The sequence below is a fragment of the Bacillus rossius genome, chromosome 6 (genome assembly GCF_032445375.1).
Source record: "Bacillus rossius redtenbacheri isolate Brsri chromosome 6, Brsri_v3, whole genome shotgun sequence".
In the NCBI taxonomy this organism is placed as follows: domain Eukaryota; kingdom Metazoa; phylum Arthropoda; class Insecta; order Phasmatodea; family Bacillidae; genus Bacillus; species Bacillus rossius.
This window is the reverse complement of record NC_086334.1, coordinates 20,723,646-20,744,654: the sequence shown is the minus strand read 5'-3', so window position 1 is coordinate 20,744,654 and position 21,009 is coordinate 20,723,646. Positions and strand designations below refer to the sequence as shown.

Here is a 21,009-nt window from a genome sequence, read left to right as displayed (position 1 = left end):
AAGGATGCACGCTGTGCAGTGTGTGCCACACTTGAGTTAGCAGGACGAAGGTTTTTTTTATTGAATTGTGAAGCAACCTTTTTTTGGTAACCCAGGGAAAAAGATAATTGCTTTAGTTGTCGACATAAACATGGCCAGTGGCGATTAAAATAAGAGAGGGAAAGAGTGGGCATGCGTCCGGATATTATTTCTGTTGCATCAAATCCTACGCGTCGCGCCGTCACACTATAGTGATTTCAACAACATGTGTTCGCTCACAAAGACGTTCACTGTTGACATGGTGGCATAGAATGGTAGAAGAAGAAGGAAAAAAAAAAGGCTAAGGCCTGTATTCCAAAACACAAAAATAAAGGTTTAGGTGATGAATATGATACACCTGTACCCTAACAATATTCCAAATGCACAATAGGACACGGTCAGTCCCTTATTTTTAGGGCACAGATTTTGGTGTCCTATCCATTGCCGTTCTGTTACTCAAATTCCGTGCATGTGCAGAGCTCACTTTTTTGTGGGTTTTGACCAGATGCACCCTTGCATCTGAGGCTACTAACTCGTATATATTTAATTTCGTAAATATTGGGGGACGTACCAAAAGTATTTGTGTGCCAAATGAAATTTTATGGTAGCGAAACTATTCTGGAAACATTTTGTACACTTTAATGGTCATAACAAGAAATAATCGCAACCTTGTTTTTTTACTGTTTTCAATTTGAAAGCCAAAGATGGCTTCTGTTATCTGTGGAACGAGACTGAGAGGGGCCTTGGTTCAAATGAGTTTGCTACAATAATTTGCAACTTCATCTTGTCGCAACTACCTTTGAGGAACGATGCCGACAAATTGATACTGTATAGTGATGGTTGCTGCTATCAGATCAGAAATATGACTCGCCAATGCACTCTTACAGATATCGGTGACAAAGTGTGTAACGATAGAGCAAAAGTTTCTGGAGGTCGGACACACACAAATGGAGGCAGACTCCATGCACTCGAAGATAGAAAATAAGCTGAAAAACAAGAAGATTAATGTTCCAGCTGACTACATTGCAACTTGCAGGGAAGCACACAGAAATCCACGTCCATATGAAGTTCATTATTTGACTCACAGTTTTTTTTTAAGATTTGATCATGCTCAAGTGTATAGCTCTATCAGACCAAGCAGAATAGCTGGGGATCCATGTGTTACCGACATCAGAGCCTTGAAGTACACTCCAGATGGGGTTATTTCCTACAAGTTGGGTTTCACAGAAGAGTGGAAGAACTTGCATATTCGCAAAAAGAACATTACTGCTAAGCCATTTGATACCTAGTTTGCCAGCACTGTACACTGAGAGGCTGAAGATAAATAAAACTAACTACGACCATTTGCAGTCCCTGAAAACAACAATAGAATCAGACTATCACTTATTTTATGATAGTCTTCCTTTTCAAAACTGAAGCATTGATTTTCTGAGGGGTAATTTTTTTTCTTTTCCCAATTTGTTGGAGTAATATTTATTGCCTCATTTATCAGTATTTAATAGCTTGTTTTATCTTGATGTTCTTTCAAACGAATTCATAGTCAATGTTGATTTTATGTACTATACAATATTGCTGTTGTGTATTGTATACTGTCCTTACTTTTCAATATCGGAAATAACCCTTGTATTGTTAGAGATACTTTTTTATAATACACGAGTAAATTTGGTGCTATAACTATTCATCTCAAAATTGTTCTAATATCAATATTAAGTTTATGCCAATAAGAAGATTTATATCTTATCAAACCTCGTATCTCCATATTTAGTTTGAATTTATGATTGTAAAACCTCGTAACTCCATTAAAAAAAAGGTTTAGTAATTAAAAACTGACACAGAGTTTATTGACAAACGTCAGGGGGTGTTTTAACTTTTATGTGATGAATTAAACACATATTTAGTACAAACAAAAAAGTTATTCCGTTTTTTGCTTCTCTTGTAAAATTTGTCTTCAGGGAGTTACGAGGTTTGCTAATTAGACCGACGATATGCTCCTGCATGGGCAGGATGGTGGGGGACTGTTCAATCTGGCACCCCACTCCTGAAGTACTGCACACACCTATGGTACTGTAGCCAATACAGATTGCCTAAAATATTCATAATCTCATCAATCGAGACCATTAAAATGATAATTAAGTACTGCTTCTTGTATTTTAAATCAGTGTTTAAACTTCACAGTCCAGTAAAAAGTTACCACAAAAGAGCCCTTCATTACAAATCCAAATAAAACACATATATGTATGCAAAATGCAATATGTGCATGTGTCTGTGGCATAAAGTTAAATGTTTACAAGTCTTACAAACAAAACACACTGCATAAGTAAGTACAAATAAAGTTTGCGTTTCACAAAAATGTGGCTTAATAAAGTTTTTTTTAGTACCAGATTACACACATGACAAATACCTCTGGACTGCACAATGTTTACTGGAAATGCAAAGCAGCCTATCAATATGAAAGGAGTTTACCTTTATCCTCTACAACTATTAAACTAAGATTAATTAGTGTGGTACTAATCAATGAAAAAAGTTAGTTTTATAAATTGTAATTTATACTTTAACATACTTCCAAACTTAATGAATACACAAATAAATTTAAAAAAAATTAATTACAATATTTATGTAGTGCAAATTATTATTACACTACTCCAGAAAAATTTAAAGTTAATGACAGGGTAGGGACACATTTTCAAAAACAGGCTATTTTAATGAGGCGGCTCAAACCTTACGGTACATCTTTAGGAAATTTTGTCATTATGTCATTCTACAGAACACAGAAGTATAATTGACACATTCAGCAAGAGGTAATAGTTGTACCTCTAAAATGAACTGGATCTGCAATAAATACAGCTTGAGAGATTAAAAGAGTTTTGTGCTTTCAGACAATAAATTCTCATAAACAGTCAAAAACATTAATGGAATAGCTAAAATCGAAATACTTTTTTCCTATGGTGCTGACATCTACAACATTATTTTAACGAACACTTTGTTAACACAGTCCAACATGGTTTTTGAACTCATAGTCATCCTCAATAAAACACTTATAAAGCTAAAGAATGGACCAAAGTTGGAGAAAGCATTTTTTGAAAGCACAACTATCATCTGTCGCTGAAGAAAGAAACAACTGACACAATGGATCAGTGGTAGCCAACCTATTGACTATGGACTATTTTCGGCCGGCCAAGGCTTGGGCAGTGGCTCACAACAGTAAGGACATCACTAATAAACTAATGAATTAATAGAAATCCATAAACTAATACATAATATCAAATGATATCTATGGATGAAAGCTATCATAAACCAAAATGGCGTAGGTCTGAGAGAAAAAGGGGCGATTGTTGTTAATATTACAAAAACGGTTGGCCACCCCTGTCAAAGATTGCATGTAGTGAAATTAAAAAAATTAAAATTGATTTTACAGTTTTTCATAACCATGAATACATAAATTAAATAGGTAACTTTGACAGGGTAAAGCATATAATACTTTTGGATAACCAAGTTCTTTTCTTCATTTGTTTGTTATAACATAAGGAGTCAAGAATTATAAAAAGAAAGCATTATAACAAGAATTAATTTCTTTTCTAAACAATTATTAGTTGAGAACACAAAAAACACAGACATATTGGATAAAAAAAAGTCTGTTATAAATCACAAAAATTCAGACAAAAAAAATGACAGTTTAACTCATAAGCTAGCAATTACTTAGTGATATAATTTTTTACATGTTGTAATAAGTTTACTTAGCCATATAGAAAATATGTGAACAAAATGCAACACTGATAATACTGCCATTTGGTACAGTAAAATTTGGTTACAAAATATAAGACTGGAACTATTTTCTTTACATTTTAATAAACTTATTTTGTAAATTATAATCAACATTATAGAAATAAATTAATTCTGGTATTCCTTTATTCATGTACTTCCTTGGTGTTAAACCAATATTTTACTACACTCAAACCCTTTACTTATTTAAATTATCGTATTTACTTGCGTATGGACAGCATATTTTATGCTAATTTTTTTAGATTAAAAAAATGTTGTGCTATCATTATGTGAGGTTTTCACTTTGGGAATAAAAAGAAGGTAATTTTTTTTATAAATGCAGTGTGGTGTTGTTTATATGTGTTAATAACTCTCATGTGTTGGTTTTTAATATATACAACAGCATGAGCAATTAAAAATTGTTTAGTTATGTTGTATAGGTAGCTATGTAATCAACAGACTTGTGTTTGTAGTGTGTTTCTTATGTTGTTCTATGGGATTGTTTTGTTTTGTTTTTGCTTTTGGCCTCTAATAACTTCCAGCTTTTCGTGTAGAAGTATGGCCGAACTGTGTATAGTGTCTTGTAATGTGAACGACAATAAAATCGTTCAGCATCCGTAATTTACAACAAGTTAAAATATCTAAGCAATGCGTGAAAAACACTAAGACTGGTGCCACTGTGCTCGTCTGTCCGGCCACCACGCCAGTCACCCAGCCAGCGCCGGCAAGTGTGGTGACTTGCTGGGCTGGCATTTGGCTGGATGGGAAGTCTTAAAATAAACCAGCCAGGGTTTGTGTGTGTGTCCATGTAGCGGTGTTCCCGCCTCGCGAATGTGAGCTGAACTGGCACTGTACACATTCATGTGTCTATTTTGACAGGTTTTTAAGAAGCAACTGTGACCCAACATTATTGTTTTGTTTTTTTTTGCGCGAGACTTGCCACCTTTCAAAGGCAACATTCAATGGCAAAACTGCAGCCATTGCCCGCGCCGTGAAAGCCGCAATTCAAAGCACTGCTTTTTACGTTCCTCCAGCTCCCGCATGATTTTCGATTTTCTTGCTGACCGTAAAGTGCGTGCTAGTTTTTGTAAAAAGAACTGACAAGAAGGGGTAGCTTGCTGCCTCATTTTTCTATTCTGGAAGAAGATTGGTTAAAAAAAATACAATAGCACGGGAGGAACAGAATTCTCCTTTGTCTTTTTGTAAGTAGGACAGGTCGTGAAGTAGTTGGGGGGTGGAGGTGAGGGTGGGGGAAAGGAAGTGGGCGCAAAAAGCCGCCCCACTTCCACAATAAATAAGACAGTATCTCAGAAATAAGACAAAAAGAGGACAGAAGGACACCAGTGCCACTTAAGCACCAATAAGCTCAAACACCAAACAAAGACTTCACTTGCATCTATGGAATTCCACTGTAGACAGATATATGGTGCGACCCATGTACGAGGGCGACCTTTACGGCAAAAATGTTGGGTTTTTATGACCCAAATTATAGGTACAACCCACATGCAGGGACGACGACACTTCTGCGGGTAAATGCAGTATATGACAGTGTGAAATATATGAAAAGCATCAAGAATTAATATTTCCATCGAAATGCTAATAAAAATTTGTCCAATTTAACATTTTTTGCACAAAAAATAAACCAATTACACAGAAATTTTGCAAAGCTAAACTGAACAAAGAAAGCACATTTGTGATACATAAAACATTTTTGCATATTTTGTAAATGAGAAGTTCATCTCTTGGAATGTTAGCATGACGGAACAAATGCAATCGATAACAACATAATTTTGTATAAATTCAATTACGACGGGCCAACAGACATCTGCCAGATTACACCTCAATATTACCATTAAAACAAACAAAAAAAAAAAACATGAAACGCAACTGCGTGCAGGCAGAAAAGTAATCCATCAAAAATAGCTAACTATAGTTGCAACACATTTGTTTGTGATTTTAGGATAAACTAAAAAAAAAAAATTATATATATGTCACATTCCTTTATAAAAAAAACCCACAGCAAATATTTTCCAGGTACAGCGAAAGGTCTTAAATTCAGAATTCTATGGTTTGGCATATTCTGTGAACAGACACCAGTCTAGCCGCTCGTGATCAGATTTTTTTGGGCTGGTTCTGGTCGTTGACCTTGGTGGCCAGGCCACATTACTCCACTACCCGAGTTTTTTGTTCGCTCAGAGCTTTCGTTACTGTTTGAATTCATTTCAGTGTAATGTTTCCTGGTTTCTAGGGGGTTATATTTCTGTAGTGATTTTTTCAAGAAGATTTCTGATGAATGCTACATGTTACCAGATACTTTTTAAAATAGTAGTATGTATCTGTATTTTTTCTTCCTACAGAGCTGCTTATTACAATTTGTTTTAAATACCACTTTACTAGTTTTTTTCCCCCCCCGTTGAAACTATATGATGATGTTTGATAATCGGGCAAATTAAATAGTCTGACATGGTGATGATCCAGAACAAGCCCATTAAAGCCCTTTCACTGCAATTATTTTGAGATAAAAGAAAAAAAAAAGAAGAAAAAAAAGCTTTACTGTATAGGCTAAACCTAAACACAAGACCATCTTGGCAACAAACTATCCAACTTTCCGTAAACTACTTGCTTTATAACTATATTTTGGGTTAAGAGGGAAAAACTTGTTTTATAACAAATTTTTGGCATGTAATTATACAGGTATGAATCATTCAAATATATTATTCCTTTTTAAAATTGTATTGAAAAATTTCAAATTGCATTAAAAAAGTTGAAACAACTGAAATATTTATCACACTTAAAAATAAATCACTATTGATGCTCTTTAAGAATCACTATTTACCCCCCCCCCCCCTTTTTTATATACAAAAGTATAGAAAAACTAAATGAATACTGCAGAAGTAGTAAAGACTTCATTATTGTACTTAATGATTATAAGACACACACAAACTAAACCACAATTGAAGTTGGTAAGCATATCTATTGCGTGGAAAATGTTCCATAACGACACAATGATACAATGTTTGGTTAGTCCCTGCAGATCTTCGTTACCTACAACATGACGAATAGCGTTCCCTGGCTCCGAACGTGGATTGCCGCGAGACACACTCGGTCGTGACACTGCTCAGAAGGGCCGGTAACAGCGTGACGTTCCCGTACTGCAAGCGCGGCGAGAACCGGATGACGAGACAGTTCCAAGCAGAGGAAACAGAAGCACACACAACCCAGAAGCGAGCCCTCCCCCTGACGGCAGGCACGCCACTACCGCTCGGGCGGCGTCCTGGGACCCGCGGCACTGTCCTTGGAGGAGCACTCGCCCCCGCCGGGGCCCAGCTGCCAGTCCTGGTTGCGCTCCACATCCTCTGAGATGACCACGAACAGCTCCTTCTCCTTGCTCTGGAGCTGCTCCGACAAGTACGCCAGCATGTCGTCGTCCTGCAACCACCCCCGCCGTGCTACACACCTCTTCACCTGCATCCAGCCATCTCACACCCAAGCATTGTCACCAGCAGGCATGCATCAGTCAAGGCATGTCAAAATGTCACCATTACTCTAAATATTATTCTAATAAACATGAAACAAATTTAAATCAATTTTAGTAGCCACCAATTCCGATCATAGAGGTCTTTAAGACACACAACGCTCTGTTTCACACGCCATGTTGGATAATCCTGTAAATTAACCAGGGTGTCCATAAAAATCTGTAATATTTTCCTCTGACCAAAATTTCCAGTTTCCCAATTTCTAACTTACCTATTTTGCAATTTTCTGAAAGAAATGAAAAAATCCAGGCTCCACCATTCCCATTGCTGGCCTAGCTCTCGCTCTACTTTAGTCTTTTACAGGATTTAATGTATTTCCCTGTATTTCCCTGTCTTTTCAGAATGTGGACATCCTGTTAACTACAGTAACACTTTTGCATTTAATGTCCTGCCCCAAATTTGGTCACTAGATATTTACTAAAACTGAAGTGAGTTCTTTCTTTTCAAAATGTTTTCAAACATGCTGTAATGAAGTTCATGACTTGCCTTCCCGAGGAGCTGTGGCGACTCCAGCTTGGAGTCCAAGTTGTGGTAGACACCGTCAATCTCCCGGATGGCTATCCAGTGACGTCTCCGCAGAGGCAGCATCACAAAACCCAGTTTGTAGTCGCTAGGCACGTTCAGAATGAAGCCGAAGATGTTGCTCAGCTTCAGACATTTTGGATCCCTAAGAGAAAAGAAATTAAAATACATACCTGATCTGATCTTAATTCACAGGCTATACTAGGTATCATCAAATAGTTTGTTGCCTATATCTATATGAAGTGCACAATATTAGTGATCCTCATTAGTAACCTTTTATTTTCAGACATGTTGCTACTCCCCTTACTCGCGATTGTAATGCATACACCCATCTCTAACGACCTCGTCCAAAAGAGGTAAAACCATGATTCAATAATAATAATAATAAAATAAGAGCACATAAATCATAACGCCAAAGCAACTTGGTTATGATTACAAAGAGGTCCAAAGGTTAAACTGGAATTGAGAACAGATGACCTAAGAATTGTAAAATCAGGCCTGACATCCTGATCACAGACGCCAGACTCAAGAGCGTAAAGTGAGGACCAACTTGCGCTTGTCGAACCAGACGGCCTCGTAGCCCTTCTGCTGCAGCGCGGCCATGATGACGTTGACGTCGTAGTTGCCGAGGCCGAGGAAGGACTTGTGGGGGTTGATCCACACGTCGGGCGACAGAGAGTAGCAGATGGAGTCCAGGTCTGCCTTGCTGAAGGCATTGCGCTCCTGGAAGAGGTTGTTGAGCGCGTGCAGTGCACACAGTTCCTTCACCTGCGACACAAGTGCACGTGTGTGTGATCGACGCACACGGGAAACAGCAACTACAGTGGAAGGTCTTTAATCAGACATTTTACATTTCGGCAACAACTTAGCTGTTTGAGTTAGGATCTTTCCGGGTAGATTTTAACTATTGAGCTAAGCCATCAGGTTCTATTAATGAGCTGCCGGTGCCTAGTTCGCTCAGAGTTCATCGTTAATATCAGTTTTAATTTCAGTACAGTATTTCTTACATTATAGTTGGTTACATTTCATGGGTACATTTCCGCAATGATGTTTTGTAGAAGACCAATGCTTGTATGTATTATTTCTTTCTACTTGAGCAGCTTATTAGATCTTGTTTGGATACCATTATACTGCACATTAATTCCTGTTAAAACTTTATTTTTGTTAGATATTCCAGCAAAGTCGCTTATCCAGCACACTTAACAGATTTGACTGTATTAAAGAGTTGAATTACAATTTTAAGGACCAAACTGATAATATTAATAAATAATATAAGAAATTACAAGGCCTTGAAATGCACCCTGGAAAATCAAGGACTTTCAAGTACCTAGTATAAGAACACTGTAAAGATATTTATTTATTGAAAGAATTATAAAATAGCATAGTAATACTAATAATTATAAAATAATGATTCATTAATACAAATTTAATTTCAACTAGAATGAAGATAGAGTCATAATTAGGTCTTAACCCTAACTATAAAAACCTTTTTTAAAAAGATGAACTTATAGCATATTTTAATAAATCGTAAAACCAATATCAAAATCCAAAGACAACTTCATTATATATTTTTTGGACTAGTTAAGTTGTGACATGAGTTAGATTACCACACAAACTCACCATCTTTTTTTATATAAACAGAATTATTTTTAATTAAGCATTATCATGTGGTATTTATTTCACAATGTTTACAACTGGCGAACATCACAACATTTTCAGAAAATATCAAAACGAATACTTTAACTACAATTTTTGAGCTAAAAGGTAGCCTAATGAAATAATTTTCAACTCATCCTTCTATACTCAAAATCAAGAGAGAATGTTATTGATAAATACTAGCATATGTTCAACTTACAAACCTGTCTTTCATGATATATTGTGTTCATATCCACACTAATTCTGTTGTCGCTTCTGATCCAACACATATACCATGGCGAAGCTCCATCCAAACAAAGAGACTGCATCTGAAATAATATAATAATCAACTGTTCAACATTTTTCAGTCTTAATGTTAAATTCTGGGTACAGGATATTAAATAAAGGTTGTTAAGCATTTTCCGGTTTAATGATAAACACATACATAACAAGGGGTAAGGCCAACACATATGTGACGTGTTAACACGTAAGGGAGTGTAAGTTGCAAATTAGTTACAAAAAAAATTTTGGTAGAAAAATTATGAGATAGTATTTCTGTGCGTACTGGAAACATTAGACAGCTATCAAAACAAATGTACATTGCAATGCATAAACATATAACATGTACTATAATTCAGTGGTGATATAGTTTGCACTTGCACTTTTGATACATTTACATTCTTACTGGACATAAGCAATAGTAATGTGGGTTTGGACAACAGTGATACAAAAAAAATTCATTAAATTAGGAAACAAATGTGTTAGTATGGATGGTAAAAACAATACAAGATCCCTACCAACCTAGTGTACTTTGGAATACAATGATATTAAATATCATAAAATAGAGTAAGTTAACTAATATTCCAGTGTCCTATGCAATACAAAATGTATTTACTGTTATGAGTGGGAAAAACAGGTCTGGAAAGGTTAGCCCAATCAATTAATTGCAGTTTTATTTATTACCTAATATTTACACTATTATTTAAATTACAACCAATAATTGTAGGTCCACACATTAATTACACTTTCACAAGTCAACCATTTACTCTTCCCAATGAAGCTTGGCTCAACAGTGGCTCTATCTCCTGTTCTCTTACTGGAAATCTTTGTACTACATACTCATTCGTCACACACACACCATGCCACTTCACTTCACTTAACATCTCTTCCCAGTCTCGCACTCGCTTGCCAGTGTCGCTACTACCACTGTCACTCATCCTGCCAGAGGCCGGCATCATCCTGTATAACTGCAGAGTTCCGGGCTGCAAATGTCTTCTAGCCTTACGAAGTCACATCCTCAGAATCCCAGACTTAGCATTCAAAGGTACGAGAACAATGGCATCCTAGTTTCACCACTTCTTGTGACTGTGCTCTCAGGATACACAGAATGTACCTGGTGAGACAGTAAGGGTGCTAGGCGAGGAGAAGAGAAAGGAACCGGCATTACCTGGGTTGCAGCGGGGTTTCCCCAGAGATAAGTGCGGCCATCAAAACAATATAAACATATATATGTATGTGTGTGTATGTATAGTAAATCACAACACAAATTTACGTCACTTTCTTTAACGGCTTGGACGTGAAAAGTTTCTGAAAGTTGGCATGCAGCGCCCCAGAGGATTAGAAATAACATCAAAAAACTCAATAAATCCATTCCAACCGACCATTGTCACAATATCACAGTATATGTTATGTAACATAATTATGTGCCTTACCTAGCTATTTGTTAAAATAGTAAACTACAGGTTAACTACTTCAAAGTTGTTGTCCTCTTAGGAAATGATTAAAAATCATGTAAGGAATAGAAAGAAAAAAAAAGCATTTTGGGATTTTATTTTTTCTTCAGAAAAGTGGCAATCTTTTAGAATTAACTAGGTAGTAAAGTTTACACAAAACATTATTCATGCAGATAACTTTCATTACAACTAAAACTAGTGAAACCGCTAAAGCAATTAGGGCACTGCACACAAAAAATTAACTAATTTCCGACAGCAAATAATACACTTCGCCTTACTTGCAACTCTCCTCTTGAAATATAAAATTGTTTAGCTTAGATTGTTGTTTAATAGAAAACAGCTGATTGAATTTCGCCATAGAAGTTTAAAAAAAATGGAGTGACAACCAAGTCAGCTTCACCAGAGATTGGGAAAAGATCCATTGAGTATTAACCGTCAGAAGTACAAAAGTCTATCAGCAGGAATTATCTTTGGTTCAATCTACCGAATTCGCTCGAGTAGGGTTGGCAAGTGGTGATACTGGTATTAAATGCTAACAATTTTTTTTTGTGTTTGTTTTGATCCATTAAACAGTTCGTCAAGTATAATGCTTTAAGTAAGTTAATAACTTCATCATAATTTTTTTTCCTGTGATTCGGATCTAACTTACCCTCTGTTGATTTTTTTGATACCTTCCTAAAAAAGTTTGATTAGGGAAGTGGGTAGGGAGGATTTGGCGGATCTGTATCGCTATGTCAGTAGAGAGATGGGGTCAGGAGGGGCTACCACTAATGAGGGGGGGACGGATGGGAGTGTGTGGGGGAATTGGAAAAGACGAAATTACTACAGGAGCAATATCTGTCTGTATTTTTGGAGGGAGAGGTATGGTATGGAGCACAGGGCGAGAAGCCAAGGGGAGAGAGAGACCTGAAAATAAAGATAGAGAAGGTGATAAGGGAGGTGGATAGGCTAAAGGGGAGGAAGGCGGCTTGTCCCGATGAGTTAGGAAACAGCCACCTCAAATTGGGAGGGAAGGAGGTCTGTATACACACAGTCATTGGAGGAGGAACAGCTGCCAAGGCAATGGAAGGAGGCAGTGGTGGTGCCTATTTTCAATTTTCAAAGCAGGTGGAGATAAAGCAAAACCAGAAATTAATAAGCCTGTCAGCCTAACGCCGAGTGCAGGGAAGGTGATGGAAAAACTGATTAAAGTATATAGTAGGCAAAATCGGAGAGCTGGAATGGATGAACGAGAGGCAACACTGCTTTAGGAAGGGTTTCTCCTATGAGATGCAGATGGCTGGACTGCTGGAGAACTTGGTGGAGGCAGTGGATGAGGGCAAACAGGTAGATTCAATCTTTATTGATTTTGAGAAGTTGTTTGATATGATGCCACACAAGAAGGTTATGGAGAAGGTTGATAGTCTGATAGAGGACAGAGGACTTCCTGAGGGATAAGAAACAATGGTTGAAGGTGGGAATGGAATGGTCAGAAGAGGGGGACGTGACATCAGGGGTACCGCTTCTCATCCAAACCATTCCATTTTGTTACAGTTATCACTACCGAGTTTTTCCTTCTTTTCGCTCTCCTTCTCTCCTTAAAAACTTTCCTAAGAGTTCTCCCTTATACTTCTAGCATATAATTAAAATACATTTCTTTAGTAGGTATGTGTGTGATTTTATTTTGTTTTGAGAGTGTTAGTATTGGTACTTTGATGCTAGAGTCAAGAAGAAATTGAATGCCTTCAGTTTCAGGGCTGTTGTATTTGTGAGAAGTGTCATCACTTCCACAGCCGCCATGTCTAACGCAGTGATGCAGCAGTTCCTGCTTGGGCTGAAGTCCCGGCATGCAGAAGTTCGCTCCAAGGCAGCCAGAGATCTCTACCACTATGTAAGTTTCAACCATCAAAATGTTTTATTACCACAGTTGTAGTTTAGTCTGCTATCAAAGGTTAGGTGGCACAGGGCTAGTGAACAAGGGGTAGTGTATAATCTGACACCTCCAGAAAATTTAATTCAATGCAGTTTTGTATTTGTAATCATGTAGTGTACAATGACATAGGTTTACTTCCATCTTGTCTTAGTATAATATTAATAATGATACACAACCAATAAATCCAGTTTTCTGTATACAGTCTAGCTGCGAGTGCTTGCTCTTGGAGGTTTCTTCATTATTAATTTTTTTAATTAATTTATTTATTTATTTATTTTGCTGCAGGTGAAAACTGAACTGCGTGAAGTATCAATTGAAGAGTTGACATCATTCATGGACGAGTTCAACCATCACATTTTTGAAATGGTTTCAGGGTCTGATGTTAATGAAAAGAAGGGTGGTATTTTAGCTATAGGTATGTAAAAAAATTATTTAAAATAATTTATTATTAATTTTTTAAGGTAAAACAAGACAGCAGAGTGAATTGGTGGATTTTTTAGTTTTTTTTTAAATAATGCTCATACTATTGAAATGTTTTGATTATAAACATTTTTAAGAGTAGTTCACTACTTAACGTATCAAACTAACATGATTTTAAAATTTAAAAAATCTTTTAGCCACAAAATAATTTTTGTTTTATTTTTTGTTTTAGAGGTATTACTAAAAACTATTTTGATTCATTTTATAAAGCTGGGGATAATTGGTGTTTAAAAAACAACCAAAAACTGTATATAAAACACACTTCACTTAGTTATAAATTTTATAGTGCACATCAAATTATTGTAATTTATATTATGAAATAAAAAAAATGGTTAAAAATTTTATTCGGTAGTAGATAGTAGATATTTGAACATAAAATATTTTTATATTGTTGTTAAATGTATGAGCAACATTTGGGCATATGTATTTCAATTTAATCTTAGTAATATGTGTGTGATAAAACTTTTGAAATTCCACAATCTTTCTCTACATTAAATAAATTAGCTGAAACTTGTAAGTGCTTTGCGTGTGATTTTTTAGTTTGCCTAATTGGAGCTGACTTTGGCAACATCAACACTCGAGCTAGCCGTTTTGCAAATTACCTTCGCAACCTTCTTCCTTCGAACGACGTCGGTGTGATGGAGCTGGCGGCTAAAACAGTGGGGAAGTTGGCACTTGTCTCGGGAACGTATGCCTCGGAGTACGTAGAGTTCGAGGTGAAGCGTGCGTTCGAGTGGCTGGCTGGGGATCGCAATGAAGGAAAACGACACGCAGCGGTAAGACGTGTAATGATGTATGCATGGAACCGTCAGTTTTTTTCTTGTTTTTGATCACTACTTGCCTCTTTTACTCCGCGTGTTCTATGTGAAGGTGCTAGTGTTGCGGGAGCTGGCAGTGTCGGTGCCTACGTACTTCTTTCAACAAGTGCAGCAGTTCTTCGACACCATCTTCAGTGCTGTGCGGGACCCCAAACCCATGATCAGGGAGGCAGCCGTAGAAGCTTTGAGGGCAGCCCTCGTAGTGACAGCTCAGCGCGAGACGGCAAAACAAACACAGAAGCCGCAGTGGTCAGTGCAGCATTTTGCATGGTTTGGATCATAATTTAAACATGGTTTAACTGAATGTGCTTATAGTTGATTAGTGTTTAAATTAGTTTTTTTTAAAAGCCCTTGTTAAATTATCCTTCCTCCTCCCCATGTGTTAATTCTTCTGCTTAGGGACTTGTATTGTTGACGTGAAAGTGTAACATTGTTTTATAATACATTTGTAAACATTTGTTTCTTGTCAGACTGGATACACACACTTATATATTAGAGTAAATTTTAAAGAATTACCTTAAGATGCCCAGTTTTTCAGGGGTGTGTCCGTGTTTATGAGGCGGGTGCAACACTCACTGGTGTTTCTAGTGCGGTATCTCATCTTATCTGGCGCATAGTCTTCTTGTCGTTCATGAGACAATTATAATTTTTGAATAATAACCATAACATTATATGGCAGAGAAAGAAGATAGCTGTAATACAAGGCCCTTGGGTGCTTTCAAGAATCTTTACTGGTTTTTTTTTTTATATTTAAAATATCCTGAAATCACGTTTTAGCCCTTTCACTCTTCTAAAAATGTATTTTAAAAACAAAATACGGGAGTAGAACTACCCGTCTGCCCTCAGCACATTCTTAAATGTTTTTCATTAACAGATACCACTTGGATATCTTTAGTTTACAAAATATGTGGCTTCTTCTGAAGTTATGCACACTGTATGTGCGCCCAGGGAGGCGGAGCACTTAAAAGCATTTAAATTAGTGTTATTGCAGTGTAGTCTTACTGGTTACATTGATGTGAGCAGACCATTCAACCCAGTGCACCCATTTTCTCCATTAATTTGTTTGTTTTGTTGTTTCCTCCTCATCTCATCTCATTTCATACATTAAGATTCTCCAGGCTGCTGGGCTTGGTGGGTCCATCTCGAGCATTGTCTCTTTTGAGTTGGAAGGGAAATGTGTTATTGAAAAAGTGAGAAAGTAAGGTTTTTGATAGGTACTCATTACCGTGTGTTCAGGTACAAGCAGTGCTACGATGAGGCATTGAATGGGTTCGACGAATTCTACGTTCGGGAGAAAGGAGTGAATCGTGAAGACAGAGTGCACGGCTCGCTGCTGGTTCTCAACGAGCTGCTGAGGTGCAGCAATGCCGAGTGGGAGCGCAACTACGAGCACCTCATGGAGAAGCTGCAGTACCAGCAGGGGCAGCAGTTGTCTGTGAGGATGAGTTACTGTTGTTGCTGTGAGGAGCAGCTCCCTCTGCTATCGTTACAGATGAACAAGTTGAGCGAATGCTAATGCCGGGTGCAGTCCGCTGCTCTGCCGGCGACTGACTTGTCCTTCACGTAAGGGCTGGTGGAACATGGGTGGGGTTAATATCAGGGAATCCGAGAATTCTGCAAGAAAACCCACTACTTTTCTGATTGCTTGAGAATATGAGACTAGGAATGTTTTGTTTCATTGAACCCTGGATCAAATTTAAAAAAAATTGTAATGTTTGCATTACAGTTTCAATTTATTATGTAATTTATCTCACCATAATGTAATATAATGCATGTTGTAACATTTGCTAAAAATTACAGTTAGGATTATTTAATTTTCATGTAATTAAGAAACCAAAAAGTGAGGTGAGAGTGCACAGCACTTAAACATAAACTAATGTGCCTTAATTGTAGGAGGTATTGCTTTGGTAAATCATCTGTGCTCAATTAGACAGGTGGTCTACAGGTTTGAAGTATGAAAAAGTATCAAAACTGAAGGACTTGCCACGAGGACACATTGAAGTCTCCAAAAAGTAATGTTACCGGAAGTTGAGAATATTTTATTTCAAGCAGCAGTGATGCCTCACTTCAGTTTTTCATTCATACATTGAGGATAAATTTTTAGAGACTGCACACTTAAATAACGTGGAAAATATCCCTGAATAAATTTCAATTTTCTAATATAAAATTTTAGTGTGTTCCTGCCAGTAGTAGTGTTATCTTTTATTTTGGTATATCAAATAAAAATGAGCCTTTGAACTTGTAACTGGTTGATTAGTTTGGGGAAGGAGACGTGAACGGGTGCGGTTTGCCCGCCAGGACACGAGCCTGATGCCCAGCCTGAAGTCGCCGCTGCTGGCCAAGACGCAGAGCGGCAAGGGGAGCTTCGCGGTGGCATCGTCGCCCTCGGGGAACCACCCCCACGCGCTGTACGAGAGCGCGGCGTGCCGCCAGATGATGGCGGAGCACTTCGACGACGTGTGCCGCGACGTGCTGAGCCAGCGCGTGGTCCGCAACGCCCACATCCAGCACACCCTGCTGACCATCCTGCCGCGCCTCGCCGCCTTCAACCACGACAAGTTCGTCAAGAAGTGAGTGTACATGCTGGTCCTGGGTCTATCTCGGGGGGGGGGGGGGGGGGGGGGGACAACTCAAGAGCATGGGCGTCGCAACCGGGGGGGACAAGGGGGACACGTCCCCCCCATTAATAAAAGTCTTCAATTTCATCCCCTCCAATAATATATTTAGTTTTGTAGTTTCGTAGTTTCTCCTGTTATTTAAATTAATGATTTTGTGTGGATATAGCACCAGCAGATATGTTAACTGTGTTTTTACAAATTTGTTCTCTGAAAATATTTTTTATAAAAAATAAATTATTTATTGCAACCAACTATAATTAGAATATTTAGGAAAGAAAAATGCCTAAAAAATACCTTTCTGCACCTTCAAACCCCAAATTTTCCCGGGGGAGGACTCCCGGACCCCCCACTTTTTTTTCCCAGGGGATGGATATTCCTCAACAATTAAATCAATTGCAATCCCCCCCAAAAAATATATCCTTGTGACGCCCATGGACAAGAGTATACTGTATTTACCCGTCGCCCCTTCGTATGGGTCGTACCTATAATTTGGGTCATAAAAACCCACCTTTTTTCAAGTTTTTGTTCCATGTCCCAGCTTATTGGTGTAGGGAGAACCCTAACACCACTACAAGCCACACGCATTCACAGAATGTACACACCCAAACTGGCTGGTTTATTTTTAGATTTCCCCTCCTCCAACCCGAATGCCAGCCCGGCAAGTCACGTCAGCTTGCTGGTGCCAGTTGGGTGACTGGCGTGTCGGCTGGACAGACGAGCAACGGAGCCATTCGTAGTGCTTTTCACGCACTGCTGAGATATTTTAACTAAACAATTTATACTTACTCTTAACATATGTATTAAAAACCAACACATGAGAGTTATTTACACACATACTCAAGATACAGAGCAATTATTTTTTTTTTACCCAAAGTTATTAATTCGCATAAGAGTTGCACTACACTTTTTTAAACTAAAAATCTGCATAAAATGTGCGACCATACTCTTTTAAGTAGTTTTCGATGTTTTGAAACCACGAGCTATTTGTTGATTTTTGGTGACATTTTTTGAAATGAATGTAAATCTCTTAAATTATGTTGTATGTGAAAAAAAACAACTTTTTAACACTTGTTTGCTATTCATGGATATAGTCTGGAGCACAACACTAATCTTATTTTTCAAATTAATAAACACTGTCGAAAAGCAAGCAAAGCGATACAAGAATTTGATCCTGTTGGTGTATGTAGCGGTAGGCAGTCCCCCACCTTGCCGTGACCTTGTTCGCAGATAAAGCAGCAACTGGACTCCAGCAAAGAGCCTTCCTCTCCAACCCTCCCTTGGTTATTCCCCTTCCCCACAAGGAGCTCAGATATTTCGCTCCGCCCATCCACTAGCTGCAGCACGTGGTCAGTAACCCAGCGTGCTAAAAATATTTTCTAGGGAGGCCACTTAAGACCATAAAAACAAATTTTCACCACAATGATTTGTTTTTGTTATGTAGCTCATGACCTATTGTTTCTATTAGTCATGTTTAGTGTTTGGTGTTGACAGTCACCTGGTGTCGTCGATGCAGTACTTGCTGGGGAGTCTCCGAGGCAGGGAAAAGGACCGCAGCACTGCGTTCATGGCAATAGGCCTCATCGCAGTTGCAGTCGAGGAGGACATCAAGCCGTACCTGCCTAAAATAATAGAAGTCATTCGTATTTCATTGCCATCGAAGGTACGTTTGTCACGTTCTGTGTTTGTGTGATCATCGACTGTGCTGTTCTCTTTGGAGGTCGATAATGTTCATGCAGTTAATAGCAAGTTTTGAGTCTGGTGTTGGGTCTGATTCGTGAATCAGTCAATTACATCAATTCTAATGAGGTTAAAGTGTTCAGATTCGAATGGTTTTGGAATCGTAGCTGGTCAAGTTTTTTCCAGTTAGCAAAATATTGAAATGGTGAGTGTATTATGATTTTAATAGTAATATAAAAGTCAATTTGTTGAAATTTTCAATTAGGATTTTAGGGTTTTTTTTAAATAATTTTTTTCAAATAATCTATTTTTCCTCTACTAATTGGGAGTCTACCAATTAATCTGGAGCTGTACGATGTGAAGTGCACAGTGTGTTTTCTCTACTGAATGTGTGTAATTTGTAAGAATATGACACAATAGGTGTAGCACCAGAAACTTGTTTGAGACAATCTAAAATGATTAACGTACTTAATGAACTTTCATGAACATCGTACATACTCCAATACACAATTTCCTTAAGTCATTTACAAGCAGGTTTACCTGTTTTAATATCCTGCAACTAAATAACATCCTAGATTAAATGCTGTTGATTCTAACTGTTGCTCGTGTATGACAAGCTCTGAAAATGTGTTGTCATTGAATAGAATTCAAAACGTAGGATTCAAATGTACTGTTATGTATATGAATATGCTTAACTTTATAATCTTTATCCTCAATTAGAACTCAGTATAGCTACAGCTGGGTTTCTGGATGTAAAAACTTAAATTTAATTAGCTCTAACCTTAGCAAATGTGTATCCAATTTACTATGTGAATATTCATTTTTAGGGGCACGGAAATTGTTTATGTGATTGGTGAATTGCAATAAAACCGAAATAACACAGAAAAGCATGTCAAAACACCATATAGCACCAAAATGAATTAGAATTCATTAATAATTAATAATCAATAAATAATTCATAGAATTATGTAACATTTAACTAAAACATAATTCAAATAATGAAAAAAGAAATATTTTATTTTGGAAATTCAAGAAATACATTTCCAGATAAAATTGTACCAAAGTGCATGGGTCGGAAAAATTAATTTGATTTGGTTTATTGTGCTTTTCTTATGAATAAATTTTAAACCATATATACTTGCTAATTTATTTTTATTTTTATACCAATTTTATTAAAATCATTTTATGGAAAAAATGCAACATATAAATTTTACCTCTATTTTGGCGGAATTAGTATTACAAAAGAGCGTTCATAAAAATAAAAACAATTACACCAAAATCCTCTGTTTTAAAAATGGAAATTGGACTTGAAATCAAACAATAAAATCTTGTCTGTAGTGATAATTAGTGTGGAATGACAGGCGAAAGTTTGTTATAAATGAGCCAGTCTGTTTCAAATGAGTAAGGACGGTAGATACGGGGCGTGTGTGGTCGCAGGAGACCCCGAGCAAGAAGCGCGGGACGTCGCTGGAGCCCGCCGTGTTCGTGTGCGTCACGCTCCTGGGCCACGCGGTCAAGCTGCTGATCCGCCCGGACGTGAAGGAGCTGCTGGAGCCCATGCTGGCCACGGGACTCAGCCCCGCGCTGACCACCGCTCTGCGCGAGCTGGCCGTCAGCATACCGCAGCTCAAGAAGGAGATATCCGACGGTGAGACGCCGATCTGTCGGCTGGACGTGCCTGGTTTGTGCAGACGGAGGTATATGTTATAGCATCTGTGTGGTGATATTTTAAGCTCAGAATTTTGTAATTCTGTAGTTTTTCATTAAAATCATTTCTGCTGATTTGAGAAAAAATTTTACAAGTACAAGGAGGCACCTATTACAAATATTTAACTGGTTTTGGCACATATTTATTCACCAAAAATAATCAGTTCTTTACAGTGAATGACTACCAGTTACAGTATCTGTATTAGCCGATCTAGGTAATTAATAGCCTCATTATCACTCACATGATGGTGTAAAGTTTGTAATATTACTTTTAATAAACTATGGATACCTGCTACTTTACAATGTAGATAGTAGCTTTGAGAGAAAAGTAGCAACATTCCTTGCGCTACTTCACAATAACTATCTTCTGTTACGGCTCTGTCTCACATGCATGTTTTTTTTTTTTTTTTTTTTCCTCTTTCTCTTTAGGCCCTATAACTATTATTTAAACATCTCGCCACGTTAATTTTGTGTTTTTGTTTCTGTGACAATCTCAACAAATAGTTAGACTAAGTTTAATATAATAGGTGCAAAAAGTTGCACAAATAACATTTCAAAAATAATTTTTTGTAAATATCTTGTGACAAAATGTGC

At 37.5% G+C, this 21,009-nt stretch overlaps 2 protein-coding genes across 3 annotated transcripts in view; one reads left to right on the top strand and one right to left on the bottom strand.

The window, feature by feature from the left end:
- Nucleotides 1-6,668: 6,668 nt before the first annotated feature.
- LOC134532819 (josephin-like protein) lies at nucleotides 6,669-11,585 on the bottom strand. Of its 2 annotated transcripts, none has more exons than XM_063369729.1 (5): nucleotides 11,482-11,585; nucleotides 9,691-9,799; nucleotides 8,386-8,603; nucleotides 7,800-7,980; nucleotides 6,669-7,206 (listed from the first exon to the last, which is right to left on the bottom strand). In XM_063369729.1, the coding sequence occupies exons 2-5, from the start codon at nucleotides 9,703-9,705 to the stop codon at nucleotides 7,033-7,035; spliced, it is 588 nt and encodes a 195-aa protein (XP_063225799.1). In that variant the 5' UTR covers nucleotides 9,706-9,799; nucleotides 11,482-11,585; the 3' UTR covers nucleotides 6,669-7,032. The 2 variants fall into 2 exon arrangements, with proteins under 2 accessions (XP_063225799.1, XP_063225798.1); XM_063369728.1 differs by having other exon boundaries at nucleotides 9,695-9,799.
- A 119-nt stretch (nucleotides 11,586-11,704) lies between these two features.
- Nucleotides 11,705-21,009, top strand: part of LOC134532815 (serine/threonine-protein kinase mTOR) — a 65,568-nt gene continuing 56,263 nt past the window's right edge. The window contains exons 1-9 of the mRNA XM_063369701.1: nucleotides 11,705-11,798; nucleotides 12,932-13,073; nucleotides 13,401-13,530; nucleotides 14,136-14,371; nucleotides 14,466-14,662; nucleotides 15,650-15,848; nucleotides 16,712-16,983; nucleotides 18,523-18,691; nucleotides 20,146-20,356. Of these exons, the coding sequence (XP_063225771.1) occupies nucleotides 12,981-13,073; nucleotides 13,401-13,530; nucleotides 14,136-14,371; nucleotides 14,466-14,662; nucleotides 15,650-15,848; nucleotides 16,712-16,983; nucleotides 18,523-18,691; nucleotides 20,146-20,356 (1,507 nt within the window). The 5' untranslated portion in view covers nucleotides 11,705-11,798; nucleotides 12,932-12,980. The remainder of the gene's footprint in view (nucleotides 11,799-12,931; nucleotides 13,074-13,400; nucleotides 13,531-14,135; nucleotides 14,372-14,465; nucleotides 14,663-15,649; nucleotides 15,849-16,711; nucleotides 16,984-18,522; nucleotides 18,692-20,145; nucleotides 20,357-21,009) is intronic.

Excerpts from the sequence above, each read along its gene's own strand:
- LOC134532819 (XM_063369728.1), bottom strand. The coding sequence starts at position 9,799 with ATGCAGTCTCTTTGTTTGGATGGAGCTTCGCCATGGTATATGTGTTGG. Across the intron at positions 8,604-9,694 it reads CAATATATCATGAAAGACAG|GTGAAGGAACTGTGTGCACT; the intron begins GTTTGTAAGTTG and ends CTTGTGTCGCAG. Across the intron at positions 7,207-7,799 it reads CGCCACAGCTCCTCGGGAAG|GACGACGACATGCTGGCGTA; the intron begins GCAAGTCATGAA and ends GGGTGGTTGCAG.